Here is a 15,071-nt window from a genome sequence, read left to right as displayed (position 1 = left end):
ACTGCTAGTGCCTAGTGGTGTTCCACAGGGATCTGTTGGGACTGATTCTTTTTACGTTATATCTCAATGATTTGGATGATGGAATTGATGGTTTTGTTGCAAAGTTCACAAATGATATGACGATAAGTGGAGGGGCAGGTCGTTTTGGGGAAGCAGAGAGGCTACTGAAGGTCTTTGGTTAGGAGAATTCTGCAAAGAAGCAGCAGATGGAATATATTGTTGGGAAGTGTATGGTCATGCGCTTTGAAAGAAGAAATTAAAGGGTTGACTATTTTCTAAGTGGAGAGAAAATACAAAAATCTGAGGTGCAAAGGGACTTGGGAGTCCTTGTGCAGGATTCCTTATAGGTTAATTTGCAGATTGATTCTATTGTGAGGAAGGCAAATGCAATGTTAGCATTCGTTTCAAGAGGACCAGAGTATAAAAGCAAGGATGTAATGTTGAGACTTTGTAAAGCACTGTTGAGGCCTCCCTGGAGTGTTGTGAACAGTATTGGGCCCCTTAGAAAAGAATGTACTGAAGCTGGAGAGGGTTCAAAGGGGGTTCATATAAATGATTCCAGGTTTGAACAGCTTGTCATGTGAGGAGTGTTTGATGGCCTTGGGCCTCTGTTCACTTGAATTCAGAAGTATGAGAGGTGACTTCATTGAAACCAATCGAATGGTAAAAAGCATTGACAAAGTGGTTGTGGAGAGGGTGTTTCCTATGGTGGGAGTCTAAGACCAGAGGACACAGCCTCAGAATAGAGGGGTGTCCTTTCAGAACAGAGATGAGGAGGAATTTCTTTAGCCAGAGCGTGGTGAATCTGTAGAATTCATTGCCCAGACAGCTGTGGAGGCCAAGTCTTTATGTATGTACATATAGACAGATACTTTGTTGATCCCAAAGGCAATTACAGTGTCACGGTAGCATTACATGTGGATAAGTATACAAATATTTCAAGAAAAGTAAGAAAGAATAAAAAACAAGTTACCTCACAGTCTAACGGGAGAAGATGACCACTTCCCCGGCTATAGATCGGCTCATTACAGAGCCTGATGGCTGAGGGTAAGAATGACCTCCTATAGCGCTCTTTGCAGCAGCGCAGTTGTCTTGGTCTGTTGCTAAAAGTGCTTCTTTGTTCAGCCAAAGTGGCACTAGGAGGGTGAGAAACAGTGCCAGGATTTTCCGTAGGGTCCTTTGTTCTACTACAGCCTCCATTTTGACTCCTGTAACAGAGCCAGCCTTTCTAATCAGTTTACTGAGCCTGTTGGCATCACCTGTGTTGATGCCATTGCCCCTGCACCCCACTGCAGAGAAGATTGTACTGGTGACAACAGACTGATAGAACACATGAATGAGAGGTCTGCATACTCCAAAAGACCTCAGTCTCCCCAGGAAGTCTAGGTGACTCAAGCCCTTCTTGTTCACAGCCTCCGTGTTGGAGCTCCACTCAAGTCTGTCATCCAGGTGCACCTCCAGGTACTTGTAGGTCCTCACCACATCCATGTCCTCACCATCAACAGTAACAGGGAGCAGTGCAGGCTTAGTCTTCCTAAAGTCCATCACCATCTCCTTTGTCTCACTGATGTTGAGCTGCAGATGATTCAGCTTACACCTTTGACAAAGTTCTCCACCAGGGCCCTGTATTCATCCTCCTGTCCTCCCTTTATACATCCAGCTATTGCTGAGTCATCACAGAATTTCAGCAGATGACATGACTCAGTGTTGTATCTAAAGTCTGAGGTATACAGGCTAAACAGGAAGGGAGCCAACAGAGTCTCCTGTGGGGACGCAGTGCTGCTGAAACACAGCTCTGAAGCTGCACAAACTGTGGTCTGCCAGTCAGGTAGCCCGTTATCCGGGATGTAGTGGATATGCCAGCCTGCATTGAATGGTGCTTCTTCCCCAGCAATGAGGCTGTATGCTATTGAAAACACTCAAGAAATTAAAAAACATGATCCTCAGTGCTGCCCTGCTTATCCAAATGGGAGTAGGTTCTGTTCAGCAGGTGGATGATGGCATCATCAACTCCAATGTGCTCCTGGTAAACTGCAGGAAATCGAGGGCTGATCTGGCCAGGGGTCAGAGGTGAGCCAGGACCAGTCTCTCCAGGGTCTTCATGATGTGTGACGTCAGGGCCACTGGATGGTAGTCATTGAAGACTTTCATTTGGCCTTTTTGGGTACTGGGACCACATGATGTTTTCCACACAGTTGGAACCCTTTCCAGGCAAAGGTTTGATAGATTGTTAATTGGTCAGAGCATGAAGGGATATGGGGAGAATGCAGGAGATTGGGGCTGAGAGGAAAATTTGATCAGCCATGATGAAATGGCAGAGCAGATGCGATGGGCCAAGTGGCCTAATTCTGTTCCTATATCTTATGTTCTTTGGGTCTCTCTGGTGCTTCCTGCTCCTTCCCCTCTCCCTGCCCCCTTCCCACTTTCAGTCCACAACAGAGACCCATATCAAAATCAAGTTTATCATCACTCACATAGGTCATGAAATCTGTTGTTTTTTTTTGTGGCAGTAGTGCAGTGCAATACATAAAATTACTATGTACTGTGGACAAGTGTTGGGCACGTATATATAGTTAGGGTGCTTAAAACTTTTGCACAGTACTGTACTTTGTGATGTTACGTGAAGATGTCAGCCACAGACTGTGACTGTGCACTGATCGGTTACTCTATGTTTGGTTTAAGGTGAGGAATGGCCACATTAAGAGGATTACAGACAACGATATCCAGTCCCTGGTGTTGGAGGTTGAAGGAACCAATGTGAGGTGAGTCATGGGGGAACTCTGAGGGTGAGGATGGGGCCCAAACTCCTTTCAGTTACAGAGGCGCTACGGAAGATATCCTGTCGGGCTGCTTCGCAGCCTGGTATAGCAACTGCTCTGCTCGGTCTGGACTGATGGGATCTGCAGGGAGCATGGCCCAGTCTGTCACAGACTTGTCACTTTCCTCCAGTAGTCCATCCTCGCGGGGTGCTTCAGGAAGGCTAATGATACCGTCAGCCTGGGCAGCACTGTAATTTAATGCTTTACAGTGCCAGTGACCCAGGTTTAATTCCCGCAGCTGCCTGTAAGGAGTTTGTACGTTCTCCCGGTGAGTGCGTGGGTTTCCTGTGGGTGCCCCGGTTCCCTCCCACTCCAAAGGTGTACAGGTTATTGGTTAATTGGTCACGTGGGTGTAATTGGGTGGCACGGGCGCACTGGGCTGGACTGGCCTGTTACCGTGCTGCATCTCGAGATAAAATAACAAAGGTAAAATAAGTCAAAATGCCTGCCACCTTTGCCATTCCCTTTTCCCTCCTACCTTCTGGGAGATGACATAGGTGTTTGAAAGCCTGGACGAGCAGACTTACGAACATCTTCTCAGCCCCTGTTCTCGGATTCAGGTTAGTTTATACTCATACACCAGGGTGCAATGAAATTCTTTGCTCACAGAGTCAGTGCACATGTAATGATAAATACAACAATAAACAGTGATGGTGTGAAACAGCAGAAGCAGAATGGAGCAAGTACAGTAGTACTATCATCGCTACTTGCCGCTGCCATCTGGAAAGTGGTACAGGAGCCTCAGGACCCACACCATCAGGTTCAGGAACAGCTGTTACCCCTCAACCACCAGGCTCCTGAACCAGTGGAGATAACTTCACTCAACTTCACTTAACCCAACACTGAACTACTCCCACAACCTACAGACACACACTTTCAAGGACTCTTCATCTCGTGTTTTATGTTTTTTTGGCTTATTTATTTATTTTCTTTTTCTATTTGCACAGTTTGTGTATTTGCATATTAGTTTGTCTTGTTAGAACATAGACCAGTACAGCACAGTGCAGGCCCTTCACCCACCATGTTGTACTGACCTTTTAACCTACTCCAAGATCAATCTAAACCTTCCCTCCCACATAGCCTTCATTTTTCTATCATCCGTGTGTCTGTCTGAGTCTTAAGTGTCCTGAATGTATTTGTCTGTGTCTGGTTATTACTTAGAAAGCCTACAGCCCTCTATTTTCCTAAGCTCCATTTATCCATTCAGGAGTTTCTTAAAGACCCTATTGTTTCTGCCTCCACCACCACCAGCAGCCCATTCCACACACTCACCACTCTCTGCAATTTTTAAAGAAAAAACTTACCCCTGACAATCTCCTCTATACCTACTTCCAAGCACCTTAAAACTGTGCCCTCTCGTGCTAGCCATTTCAGCCCTGGGAAAAAGCCTCTGACTATCCACACAATCAATGCTTCTCATCATCTTATACACCTCTATCAGGTCACCTCTCATCCTCCGTCGCTCCAAGGAGAAAAGGCTGAGTTCATTGAACCTATTCTCATCAGACATGCTCCCCAATCCGGGCAACATCCTTGTAAATCTCCTCTGCACCCTTTTCCCCAATCAGAAACCATGGATGAACAGAGAAGTTCACTTCCTGCTCAAAGCCAGAGATTCAGCCTTCAGGTCTGGAGACCGGGAGGATTACTGTTCAGCCTGGGCCAACCTGAGGAGGGGAATCTCTCAGGCTAAACGCATATACAAACAGAGAATTGAGGAGCATTTCAACTCCTCGGACCCCCAGCGCATGTGACCTGAAATACAGGTCATTACAGACTTCAGACACCTAGTACTGTGCCCCCTTCCAGCTCTGCTTCCCTCCCTGATGAGCTCAATTACTTCTACACTTGCTTTGACCCAGAGAACAAGGAGGTCACCCTCAAAGCGGATCTCCCACCTGGTGAACTGTCTCTCTCACTTTCCACCGCCGATGTTTGCACCACCCTGAGCAGGGTGAATGTACGGAAAGCAGCTGGTCCGGATGGAATACAGGTCTCCCCCACCATCCGAAGGTAGAGCATTCCTATGAAACGGTTCGTAAGCTGAAATGTCGTAAAGCGAAGAAGCAATTACCATTTATTTATATGGAAAATATTTGTGAGCGTTCGCAGACCCAAAAATAACCTACCAAGTCGTGCCAAATAATGCATAACACCTAAAATAACAGTAACATGTAGTAAAAGTAGGAATGATATAAATACACAGCCTATATGAAGTAGAAATAATGTATGTGCAGTGTAGTATCACTTATGGGAATCAGGAAGACAGCACCGAGCACACTGATGATGGTGTGTTAGGCTGAGTCGTTGGAGGTTGGGGTGGTGCAGTGGACCCCAACCTTCAGGCAGCGAACCGATACCGATCCGTGGAGAATGCAGCGGTAGCCGGGACGCACCCAGCACATCTTTAAGAAAAAAGCCGAAATAAACAAGCTAATTAAGTAGATGCCGCCCAGCACGTAAATAATTAGCTTGTTTATTTCGGCTTTTTTCTTAAAGGTGTGCTGGGTGTGTCCTGGCTACCGCTGAATTCTCCGTGGCAATGTATCGGTCTGCGGCCCAGGGGTTGGGGTGGTGGGACAGTGTGGTGTCATCTCATCGTCGTCTGTTTCCATCAGGGCAGGCAGGTCATCTTCTATGTCTGCCTGCCTTGATGTCGAAGGTCGAGGTTTGTCGTCTGCTGTGGCTGATGTGGAAGGCTTGAAGAACGACAGTATACTTGACTGCTTAGCCTCGCGCACTTTTCTATCATCTCACTCAGTTGCTTCGCGTTCACTTCCTGGACGACTTCACTTTTGGTCCATTCGCTACTGCATTCGGTTTCGATTGTTATCCTTTCCTCTTCCAATTGCATCAACTCTTCATCTATCAGTTCTTAGTCATGGGATGCCAAAACCTCTTCAACATCATCTTCGTCAACTTCCACAAGCCAAACTCACTTTGTCCTTACTTCGTTCACCACGATTGAAACGCTTAATTATGTCTAGTTTTACGCTAAGTGTAACACCCTTACGAGCTCTTTTAGGCTTTTCCAACTCATTGTATCGTATCCATGTATCGTTGTATTCATGTACTGCCTACTCCAGTAGGTGCTACAGGAGCCTCCGCTCCTGCACCAGCAGGCTCAGGAAGAGCTTCTTCCCTGAGGCTGTGACCCTGCTGAATCTCACATCACAGCGCTAAGCAGTATTGTACCCATATTGGACTGTCTCAGTACTTTTATATTTGTATGTTGTAGCACTTACTTTTTATTTGCAGTTATTTTGTAAATAATACTATTCTTTTGCCCTTCTGGTCAGATGTTAATTGCATTTCATTGGCTTTGTATCTGTACTTGACACAATGACAATAAAGTTGAATCTAATCTAATCTATGGTTTCCACATCCTTCCTGTAGTGTGGCAACCAGAACTGAGCACAGTATTTCAAGTGGGGTCTGACCAGGGTCCTATATAGCTGCAACATTACCTCTCGGCTCCTAAACTCAATCTCACTATTGATGAAGGCCAATGCACCGTATGCCTTCTTAACCACAGAGTCAACCTGCGTAGCAGCTTTGAGTGTCCTATGGACTCAGACTCCAAGATCCCACTGATCCTCCACACTGCCAAGAGTCTTACCATTAATACTATATTCTGCCATCATATTGACCTACCAAAATGAACTACCTCACGCTTATCTGGGTTGAACTCCATCTGCCACTTCTCAGCCCAGTTTTGCATCATATCAATGTCCTGCTGTAACTTCTGACAGCCCTCCACACTATCCACAACACCCCCAACCTTTGTGTCATCAGCAAATTTACTAACCCATCCCTCCACTTCCTCATCCAGGTCATTTATAAAAATCACGAAGAGTAGGGGTCCCAGAACAGATCCCTGAGGCACACCACTGGTCACCGACCTCCATGCAGAATATGACCCATCTACAACCACTCTTTGCCTTCTGTGGGCTAACCAGTCCTGGATCCACAAAACAATGTCCCCTTGGATCCCATGCCTCCTTACTTTCTCAATAAGCTTTGCATGGGGTACCTTATCAAATGCCTTGCTGAAATCCATATACACTACATCTACAGCTTTACCTTCATCAATGTATTTTGTCACATCCTCAAAAAAAATTAAATCAGGCTCTTAAGGCATGATCTGCCTTTGACAAAGCCATGCTGACTATTCCTAATACTATGCCTCTCCAAATGTTCATAAATCCTACCTCGCAGGATCTTCTCCATCAACTTACCAATCACTGAAGTAATTCTCACTGGTCTATAATTTCCTGGGCTATTTCTACTCCCTTTCTTGAATAATGGAACAACATCCACAACCTCCAATCCTCTGGAACCTCTCCCGTCCTCAATGATGATGCAAAGATCATCGCCAGAGGCTCAGCAATCTCCTCCCTCGCTTCCCACAGTAGCCTGTCTGGTCCCGGTGACTTATCCAACTTGATGCTTTCCAAAAGCTCCAGCACATCCTTTTCCTTAATATCTACATGCTCAAGCTTTTCAGTCCGCTGCAAGTCATCCGTACAATTGCCAAGATCCTTTTCTGTATTGAATACTGAAGCAAAGTATTCATTAAGTACCTCTGCTATGTCTTCCGGTTCCATACACACTTTTCCACTGTCACACTTGATTGGTCCTATTCTCTCATGTCTTATCCTCTTGCTCTTCACATACCTGTAGAATGCCTTGGGGTTTTCCTTAATCCTGTCCACCAAGGCCTTCTCATGGCCCCTTCTGGCTCTCCTAATTTCATTCTTAAGCTCCTTCCTGCTAGCCTTATAATCTTCTAGAATCTCCCTCACTACCTAGTTTTATGAACCTTTCGTAAGCTCTTCTTCTTGACTAGATTTACAACAGCCTTTGTACACCACTGTTCCTGTACCCTACCATCCTTTCCCTGTCTCATTGGAACGTACCTATGCAGAATCCCATGCAAATATTCCCTGAACACTTGCCACATTTCTTCCATACATTTACTTGAAAACATCTGTTTCCAATTTATGCTTCCAAGTTCCTGCCTGATAGCCTCATATTTCTGCTTACTCCAATTAAACGCTTCATAAGAAATGGGAGCAGGAGGAGGCCATCCGGCCCATCGAGCCTGCCCCACCATTCAATAAGATCATGGCTGATCTGTCCGTAAACTCAGCTCCATCTACTTGCCTTTTCCCCATAACCCTGAATTCCCCTACTTTGTAAAAACCTATCTAACGGTTTCTTAAATATAGTTAGTGAAGAAGCCTTAACTGCTTCCCTGGGCAGAGAATATCACAGATTCCCCACTCTCTGGGAAAAACAGTTTCTTCTCATCTCCGTCCTAAATCTTCCCCCCTGAATCTTGAGGCAATATCCCCTAGTTCTCGTTTCCCTAACTTGTCTGTTCCTGTCCCTCTCCAATGCTATGGTAAAGGAGATAGAATTGTGATCACTATCTCAAATGCTTTCCCACTGAGAGACCTGACACCTGACCAGGTTCATTTCCCAATATCAGATCAAGTACAGCCTCTCCTCTTGTAGACAATCCCTCCATGTCTTCCTCCTTTTCTGCAGCCGTGACGCTATCTCTGATCAACAGTGCCAAGCCCCCACCACTTGGAGCTATGGTGTGGTGGTCATTACAGAGACCTGGATGGTGCAGGGGGCAGGAATGGTTACTTCAAGTGCCAGGCTTTAGATGTTTCAGAAAGGACGGGCGGGGAGGGAGGCAAAAGAGGTGGGGGCGTGACTGTTCTCCTTCCCACTTCAAGATATCTTGGACGCTATCAGAAATATCCTGGACCCTGGCACCTGGGAGGCAAACTGTCATCTGCGTTTCTTTCCTGCGTCCACAGAATCACCTGTCTGACCCCTAACTATAGAGTCCCCTATTACTGCTGCCATCCTCTTCCTTTCCCTACCCTTCTGAGCCACAGGGCCAGACTCTGTGCCAGAGGCACAGTCACTGTTGATTCCCCCAGGTAGGCTGACCCCCCAACAGTACTCAAGCAGGAGTACTTATTGTTAAAGGTTACAGCCACAGGGGTACTCTCTAGTATCTGACTCTTTCCCTTCCCTCTCCTGACTGTTACCCACTTATCAGTCTCCCCAGGCCCCGGTGTGACCACCTGCCTATAGCTCCTCTCTATCACCTCCTCACTCTCCCTGACCAGACAAAGGTCATCGAGCTGCATCTCCAGTTCCCTAACCCGGTCCCTAAGGAGCTGCAGCTAGACGCACCTGGTGCAGATGTGGCCGTCCGGGAGTCTGGGAGTCTCCTGAACTTCCCACATCTGACACCGAGCACAGAACACCGAACACTGGCCGTTTTGTCGTTGTGTTTATTGTTTTTGATTCCCATCCCATGACACGGTTTACTCTGAGGGCTTCACATGAGCCAGGAACGACATTGCACTGTGGTGTCGATGACAATAAACAGACCTGAGCCCGAGCCAGCCCTCAGTCTGGGTCGAACCTTCTCCGCCACTGGAGGTAGAAGAGAGGGGGCAGCCGGCAAGTGGAGGGAAGGTGTGATGGCGAGCTTGAGGAATCTCACTTCCAGCCATTGCTGCTGCTTCTGACCAGCTCGGGTTGGTACAAGAGGCCCTCCGTTGGTGGGGATCGACCATGGATGTTACATCCTGGGTGTATGCAGCCAGGGCAGTACGATGTCAGTAGAAATGATTCCACTGGCTTAATAGCTAAGCCACACGTGAAGGCCAGGAACTGGACTTAGTTCTCAGAGGCTATTTGAGACTCACACTATTGGGAACATTTAAGCTGTCTTATCCCCACTACCCCCTCTCCCTGGCTGTGACAACTTCAGGAACTGATTTAAAGTTGGTACTAACTGTGTCTGAAACCCCACCAGCACCACATACATCACCTGCCCAGCGGACCCAAAGAAGACCCTGGGCATCAAGCTGCCCTTCCTTGTGATGATCATCAAGAACCTGAAGAAATACTTCACATTCGAAGTCCAGGTGAGGACCACAAGGACAGCTGCTGTGTCCCATTACCAAAACGTATGTGTGTGAACTTGCCCCACACATCTCCTTTAAACTTCCACCCTCTCACTTTTAAAAGCGCGTCCTCTGTCTTTCCTTCCCTCCTTCCCGGCCCTTTGAGCTGCTCTGATTCAATGCTAGTCTCATCACAGGACCGTTGACAATGACCAATTAACCTACATCACTTGACATTTTTCCCCTTGGGAGAAATATTCTGACTGTAGTCACCTCTCAAGATCTTATAAACCTTTATCAGGCCTCTGCCAATCCAAAGCAAATCACCCAACACAGGCAGCGTCGTGCTGAATGCAATCTGCAGCCTCTCGTGGGGATACCCAGAACTGCACAAAATACTGCAGAAGTGGCTTGACCCGAGTTTTATACAGCTGCAGCATAACCTCCTGACTCTTGTACTCAGTACTCTGACTGATGAAGGCACACACATCACTGGCCTTTGTTTTTACTAACCTATTGTGATACGGTAACGTAGCCATTAGCGCAATGCTTTACCGTTCCAGTGGTCACTGACCGAGGTTCAGTTCCCAATGCTGTCTGCAAGGAGCTTGTAAGTTCTCCCAGTGACTGCGTAGGCTTTCCCCCAGTGCTCTGGATTCCTCCCACACTGCAAAGACGCCGGTGCGGGTTAGGGTTAGTAAGTCGTGTGCTGTGGAGGCGTGGCGAGACTTGTGGGCTGCTCCCTGCATGTCTTTGGGCTCTGATGGTTGACGCAAACCACATATTTCTCCGAGTTTCAATGTACATGTGATAAATAAAGCTTTAACAACAAAGAGACGTGTGCAGCCACTTTCAGTGAGCTGTGGACTTGGACCCCAGGATCCCTCTGTACATCACTGTAGTCTGTGTACAGTGTCCTTTTCCTCGTCCCGAAGTACAGCCTCCTCTTGTTCGCACATCACTCCTGCTGGGGGATAGGCCACCGCTAGCTGCTCCCCAAGGTCCTCTATCCTAGCCCATCTACGAAGACCCTTCCTCTCGCAGGGACGAGGTCGTTGGAGCTTTCGTTGACATTTCTGTGGCTCTGGACTTTTACGGGATGGGGTTGACAGGCCCACGTCCAACCCTCCTGCTTTCGCATCTGGCCCTGGTGGAGGTCAAGTGAAGCACTGGCTGGATTAAATCCCACTAACCTGTTCCGGCAGGTGCTGGATGACAAGAATGTGCGACGGCGGTTCCGGGCCAGCAACTACCAGAGCACGACACGGGTGAAGCCCTTCATCTGCACCATGCCCATGAGGCTGGACGATGGCTGGAACCAGATCCAGTTTAACCTGTCCGACTTCACCCGCCGAGCCTACGGCACCAACTACATTGAAACGCTGCGAGTACAGGTGAGCGGGCGGCTGGGGGTTTCTGGCTGTTAGTACTGTGCCAGGTGGAGGGATAGGATGTCCCAGACCACTCCTTGGAAGAGGGAGTTCGGCTCTCTGGCAGAGTAGAAGCTGGCTTCGTTCTCTGTGGAGCAGAGATTAAATGAGATTGAATAGAGCGGTTTAACATAGAACATAAAATAGTACAGCACAGTACAGGCCCTTTGGCCCACAATGTTGTGCCGACCCTCAAACCCTGCCTCCCATATAAGCCCCCAACTTAAATTCCTCCATATACCTGTCCAGTAGTCTCTTAAACTTCACTAGCCATCCAGAAGCTTCTTAAAAGACCCTATCGTAACCGCCTCCACCGGCAGCCCATTCCACACACTCACTACTCTCCGCATAAAAAAACTTACCCCTGACATCTCCTCTGTACCTGCTTCCAAGCACCTTAAAACTATACCCTCTTGTCTCTAGCAATTTCAGCCCTGGGGAAACGCCTCTGTCTATCCACACGATCAATGCCTCTCATTATCTTGTACATCTCTATCAGATCACCTGTCATCCTCTGTTTCTCCAAGGAGAAAAGGCCAAGTTCACTCAACCTGTTTTCATAGGGCGTGCTCCCCAATCCAGGAAACATTCTTGTAAATCTCCTCTGCACCCTTTCTATGGCTTCCACATCCTTCCTGTAGTGAGGTGACCAGAACTGAGCACAGTACTCCAAGTGGGGTCTGACCAGGGTCCTATATAGCTGCAACATTACCTGTCAGCTCTTAAACTCAATCCCACAGCTGATGAAGGCCAATACACCGTATGCCTTCTTAACCACAGAGTCAACCTGCACAGCAGCTTTGAGTGTCCTATGGACTCGGACCCCAAGATCCCTCTGATCCTCCACACTGCCAAGAGTCTTACCATTAATACTATGTTCTGCCATCATATTTGACCTACCAAAATGAACTACCTCACACTTATCTGGGTTGAACTCCATCTGCCACTTCTCAGCCCAATTTTGCATCCTATCAATGTCCCGCTGTAACCTCTGACAGCCCTCCACACTATCCACAACATCCCCAACCTTTGTGTCATCAGCAAATTTACTAACCCATCCTTCCACTTCCTCATCCAGGCCATTTATAAAAATCACGAAGAGCAGGGGTCCTGAAACAGATCCCTGAGGCACACCACTGGTCACTGACCTCCATGCAGAATATGACCCATCTACAACCACTCTTTGCTTTCTGTGGGCAAACCAGTCCTGGATCCACAAAGCAATGTCCCCTTGGATCCCATGCCTCCTTAATTTCTCAATAAGCCTTGCATGGGGTACCTTATTAAATGCCTTGCTAAAATCCATATACGCAACATCTACGGCTCTACCTTCATCAATGTGCTTAGTCACATCCTCAAAAAATTCACTCAGGCTCGTAAGGCATGACCTGCCCTTGACAAAGCCATGTTGACTATTCCTAATCATATTATGCCTCTCCAAATGTTCATAAATCCTGCCTCTCAGGATCTTCTCCATCAACTTACCAACCACTGAAGTAAGACTCACTGGTCTATAATTTCCTGGGCTACCTCTACTCCCTTTCTTGAATAATGGAACAACATCCGCAACCCTCCAATCTTCCAGAACCTCTCCCGTCCTCATTGATGATGCAAAGATCATTGCCAGAGGCTCAGCAATCTGCTCCCTCGCTTCCCACAGTAGTCTGGGATACATCCCGTCCAGTCCCGGTGACTTATCCAACTTGATGCTTTCCAATAGCTCCAGCACATCCTCTTTCTTAATATCTGCATGCTCAAGCTTTTCAGTCCACTGTAAGTCATCCCTACAATCTCCAAAATCCTTTTCCGTAGTGAATACAGAAGTAAAGTATTCATTAAGTATCGCCGCTATTTCCTCCGGTTCCAAACACACTTTTCCACTGTCACACTTGATTGGTCCTATTCTCTCACATCTCATCCTCTTGCTCTTCACGTACTTGTAAAACACCTTGGGGTTTTCCTAAATCCTGTCTACCAAGGCCTTCTCATAGCCCCTTCTGGCTCTCCTAATTTCATTCTTAAGCTGCTTCCTGCTAGCCTTATAATCTTCTAGATTCATATTATTACATAGTTTTTTGAACCTTTTGTAAGTTCTTCTTCAGCCTTTGTGCACCACAGATCTTGCACCCTACCATCCTTTCCATGTCTTATTGAAATGTACCTACTCAGAACCCCACGCAAATATCCCCTGAATATTTGTCACATTTCATCGGTATGTTTCCCTGAAAACATCTGTTTCCAGTTTATGCTTCCAAGTTCCTGCCTGATAGCCTCATATTTCCCTTTACTCCAATTAAACGTTTCCCTAACTTGTCTGCTCCTATCCCTCTCCAATGCTATGGTAAAGGAGATAGAATTATGATCACTATCTCCAAAACGCTCTCCTACTGATAGACCTGACACCTGACCAGGTTCATTTCCTAATACCAGATCAAGTACAGCCTGTCCTCTTGCAGGCTTATCTACATATTGTGTCAAGAAACCTTCCTGGACACACTTAACAAACTCCACCCCATCTAAACCCCTCACTCTAGGGAGATGCCAGACAATATTTGGGAAATTAAAATCTCCCATCACAACAATCCTGTTATTATTACACCTTTGCAGAATCTGTCTCCCTATCTGCTCGTTGATGTCCCTGTTATTATTGGGTGGTCTATAAAAAACACCCAGTAGAGATATTGACCCTTACCTATTAACCTCTACCTACAGAGACTCGGTAGACAACCCCTTCATGACCTCCTCCTTTTCTGTAGCCGTGACACTATCTCTGATCAACAGTGCCATACCCCACCTCTTTTTCCTCCCTCCCTGTCCTTTCTGAAACATATAAAGCCTGGCACTTGAAGTAGCCACTCCTGCCCCTGCACCATCGAAGTCTCTGTAATGGCCACAACATCATAGCTCCAAGTGCTGATCCACGCTCTTAGCTCATCCGCTTTATTCATAATACTCCTCACATTAAAATGGACACATGTCAAACCATCGGTCTGAGTGCTTCCCTTCTCTATCACATGCCTATCCTCCCTTTCGCACTGTCCCCAAACTTTCTCTATTTATGAGCCTACCTCCCTTTCCTCCGTCACTTCAGTTTGGTTCCCACCTCCCAGCAATTCTAGTTTATACTCTCCCCAATAGCATCAGCAAAGCTCCCTACCAGGATATTGGTTCCCCTCGGATTTAAGTGCAACCCGTCCCTTTTGTACAGGTCACACCTGCCCCAGAAGAGGTCCCAGTGATCCAGAAATCTGAATCCCTCCTAATCTCTGTTCTAAATTGATGTCCTTCTATTCTGATGAGGCTGTGCCCTCTGGTCCTAGACTTCCCCGCATCCACACCATCTAGGCCCTTCAGTATTCAATAAGTCTTAATGAGATTCTCCCCCCCACCCCTTAACTCCAGTGAGTACAGGGCCAAAGCCAGCCTCATACATTAACCCTTTCTTCTCTCGTTAACCTCCTCTGGCCCCTCTTGAATGCCGGTAGATCTTTTCCCAGATAAAAGACCCAAAACTGCTCACATGCCTCATAAAGCCTCAGCATTATGTACTTGCTTTAATATCCTAGGTGGGCTGCTGGCATTGGGCCTGTTCTGTGCTGTATCGCCAAATCAAAATGATCCTGGTTTGTCCAACCTCTCCAGATAGCTTGTACCTGCTCATCCAGGCAGTGTGCTGGGGCACACGTTCTGCAGAAGGAATTCCAGGTTTTGAGTTGTGCTGGGCACATGAGGGGGAATCATCTTTACTGGGTGGTGAGAGTGTAGAAAGAGCTGCCAGCGGAAGTGGTGCTTGCAGGTTTGATTGCAATATTTACGAGAGCACGGGAGGGTCAAGAGCAGAATAGAAGTTCTCCGTGGGCTGAATGGCCAAATTCTGCTGC

General features: G+C 47.1%; 1 protein-coding gene across 1 annotated transcript in view; it reads left to right on the top strand.

The window, feature by feature from the left end:
- Positions 1-15,071, top strand: part of LOC140195616 (cilia- and flagella-associated protein 20) — a 31,486-nt gene that overhangs the window by 10,395 nt on the left and 6,020 nt on the right. The window contains exons 2-4 of the mRNA XM_072254266.1: positions 2,683-2,762; positions 9,670-9,781; positions 10,966-11,154. Of these exons, the coding sequence (XP_072110367.1) occupies positions 2,683-2,762; positions 9,670-9,781; positions 10,966-11,154 (381 nt within the window). The remainder of the gene's footprint in view (positions 1-2,682; positions 2,763-9,669; positions 9,782-10,965; positions 11,155-15,071) is intronic.

Source organism: Mobula birostris, chromosome 3, assembly GCF_030028105.1.
Source record: "Mobula birostris isolate sMobBir1 chromosome 3, sMobBir1.hap1, whole genome shotgun sequence".
Taxonomy (NCBI): Eukaryota; Metazoa; Chordata; class Chondrichthyes; order Myliobatiformes; family Myliobatidae; genus Mobula; species Mobula birostris.
The sequence above is the reverse complement of the archived record's forward strand: the minus strand, read 5'-3'. Positions and strand labels throughout refer to the sequence as shown.